This window comes from Bison bison, unplaced genomic scaffold (genome assembly GCF_000754665.1).
Source record: "Bison bison bison isolate TAMUID 2011002044 unplaced genomic scaffold, Bison_UMD1.0 scf7180017864080, whole genome shotgun sequence".
Taxonomy (NCBI): Eukaryota; Metazoa; Chordata; class Mammalia; order Artiodactyla; family Bovidae; genus Bison; species Bison bison.
The window spans coordinates 265,995-268,813 of NW_011494652.1; the positions used below are offsets into that span (position 1 = coordinate 265,995).

Genomic DNA, 2,819 nt, shown 5'->3' on the forward strand with positions numbered 1-2,819 from the left:
CACGGGCACCCAGCCTGCCCTGCCCATCGTCCCCTGTCCCTCTGCCGCGTCCGAGGCCCCCCTCTGGGCTGGGCCGCCCCCTCAGCGCACACGTCCTGCCTCCCACATTCAGCCCATGCGGGCCTCTCCCACGGTGGACGAGGCTGGGACTCGCTTCTGAGCAGGAGGGCAGCGGGCCTCTCCCCCGAGATCAGGCTCTGAAAGGCCGGCCTCCCCCTGGCCAGGGGCCTCCACCTTGTGTGGACAAACTGACACGGTTAGACACAGCAGGACAGACGGACGGGATGGGGAGGCCTGTGCAGTCAGGAGCCTGAATCCTGCTGGTGACCAGCTGAGCTTGGAGGTGGACGGAGCCCTGGCTGGGCCTTGAGATGACCATCACTGACCAACGCTGTGGAGCGGGGCCTGACCCCGAGGCTGGCGGGTGGACGAGAGCTGGTGGGAGCGCCTGCCCGACGCCAGGAGCTCAGCCGCGGACACAGCCAGGGCTCCACAAGCAGGGGCCCCGCCCAGACCAGTACTGCTCGGGTGGCGCTGGCAGCGTGAGCAGGTCTTCAGCTCGCAGGGCGTCCTCCTGTGCGTCTCCCCTTTCTCTTGCCCGTTTCCGGAGCTGTCTCTGGGGCCCGTGGCAACGCTGTGGCGGCAGGCAGCCTGCCCACAAAGGCCGTGTCCACTTGTGGGGCCGGAGCCGGCCTCTGGGTGTGGCCTCCGAGGCAGAGACCTGCCCTTCCCGGCCCCTGGCGATCGCCGGCCACTTTCGCCTCCTTTCGCACACCCTGCTGGCTCTGCAGCTGTCGGCGCGTCCAGAGTTCCGTGGGCCTCAAGTTCAGACAAGGGCCAGGAGGTGGCTCTGGAGCCCGCGGTGGGGGCCAGCGCCCCGTCTCCCTCGATGACAAGACTGAGTAACGGGAGCGCTCAGCTGTGCACTCAGCGCCGGGTCTGACAGCAGCCTGAGGGGCTGGGAAGGCCTGTGTGGTTCAGTTCGGGCCCAGCTGGGCCTGTTGGTGAAGGCGTGTTGTCTGATAGCAGCTCTTACACGTGCTGACGCGGACTCAGCCTCACCCGCTGGGGGAAGGCGCTGAGAGCAAAGGCTGGGCCTCCCGGAGGAGACAGAGCTCCCGGCCCGAGATGAGGTGCCGGCCTGGTTCCCGCCCCTGGAGCTGAGAGCCTGGGCCATCGTGCAGGCCGGGTGTGAATGCTGCGTACACACGACGGACCGAGGCTGCGACCACGTGGAGGCGATGTCTCCCGGCCGGAGACCGCAACCTCATGAGGAGCGGGTGCCGGGGACGCCCCTGACCCCAGGGCCACCCGTCTGCTCCCCGGTCAGCCACACCCACTGGGTGGGGGGCAGGTGCCAGCCAGGGCCCTTGCGGGGGGACCAGGCCTCCAGGTCTTGAGAGTGGGTGCGAGGCTGTGGGCCGCCTGCACGGTGCTGTCTGCTGCTCTGCGTAGACTTTTTTTTAAGCTTTTCTAGAAAACCTAACAAGTTACAAACGTGGTTGCCAGAGCTGCTGATGACGGCGGGAAATCCTGACCGAAGGGACACCAACGGGGGGTCCCAGAGGCCCCGAGGCCCTGCATCTGGGGCTGGTGGCCCTCCGGCTCCACCCCGGCACTGTGTCCACAGGCCCACGTGGGGTCTCGATGCTGTGGTGACAGAGCTTCTCCTGCAGTGAGGTCACGGTGACCCTGCCCATGGCCACGCCACAGGTCTCGTTCACACAGTGAAGGGAGAAGAGGCTGGGGCCTCTTGGGGGTCTGGGCCCCAGACACAGGGACTTGTGTCCAGACGTCCAGCGCAGCACTGCCTCCCTGTTGCCTCAAGGCCGCGCTTCCGCCTCTCGTGGGACCGTGGGCGGAGGCCCTTCCTACAGGCACCTCACAGCTGGCCCCCAGGGGCTCGGGGCCCGCCAGCCTCCCCGCGTGGAGCCCGTGGCTCGCAGCAGGAGCGGATGGTCACTCTGAAGCGCGGCTGTGCCGTCCCTGCCACCCACACTCCCTGTCCCTTGAGCTGCGGCTTCGGAGCAGACCTGGGCAAGGCCGTGTCACCGCCCTGGCCCCGCACCTGCCCTGGCACTCAAAGGTGGAGACACAGGCGGCCCCAGCACCCTAGTGACCCTGGCCTGACACCCAGGGTCCATCCCGGATGCCCACACACTCCACGTCCAGGCAGCGGGAAGGAGCCAGCAGCGCACACTCGAGCTTGAGCAGGGCCACTTACTCTGGGGACGACTCCGGGGTCAGGTTGGACATCTCCTCGGGCGTCGGAACTGCACACGAGACAGGGAGAGAGCGCGGTGCCCACCCCGCCCCGCCCCAGCAAGGCCACGGGCACAGGGAGCTGTCCGGTCTCCTGGTGCTGAAACCAGGCTTTGCCTTCTCTGGCCTCCAAAGGGCCCTGCTGTCTCCAGGAGGTGGCCACGCCCCCCATGCCCTGCCCGTTGACACGGTGCGGCTGGTGTGCTCTGCTGGCCAGGATGGACAGGGCCTCCACCCCCCACACTCTCCCGAGCCCCCCCCCTCCTGAGTTCCCCCCACCGGCCCCCTGCTGTGTCTGGCCACTCTCACCTTGCAGTTTCCGGCGGTGGAAGCGGGGCGACCCCAGGAAGCTGTTCTTGATGGAGTTGAGCCGCGTCCTCCAGGGCACCCCTCCCACGCTGGGGCTGGACGGCGGCGTGGGGTTGGGCGTGCCCGCCGGGCTCTCCTTGGGCGTGTGCACAGGCGTCCCCTTGGGGGTAGGGAGGGGACTGCCCCTCGGAGAGGGGTGAGGGGTCACCTGTATAGTGGGGACAGATTTGGTGTTCGGTTCAGTCCCG

General features: G+C 68.1%; 1 protein-coding gene across 1 annotated transcript in view; it reads right to left on the reverse strand.

Moving 5' to 3' along the window:
* Positions 1 to 2,819, reverse strand: part of BRSK2 (BR serine/threonine kinase 2) — a 19,368-nt gene that overhangs the window by 2,451 nt on the left and 14,098 nt on the right. Inside the window, exons 19-20 of the mRNA XM_010837802.1 lie at positions 2,572 to 2,779; positions 2,225 to 2,273 (exon numbers count right to left, since the gene is read on the reverse strand). Of these exons, the coding sequence (XP_010836104.1) occupies positions 2,225 to 2,273; positions 2,572 to 2,779 (257 nt within the window). The remainder of the gene's footprint in view (positions 1 to 2,224; positions 2,274 to 2,571; positions 2,780 to 2,819) is intronic.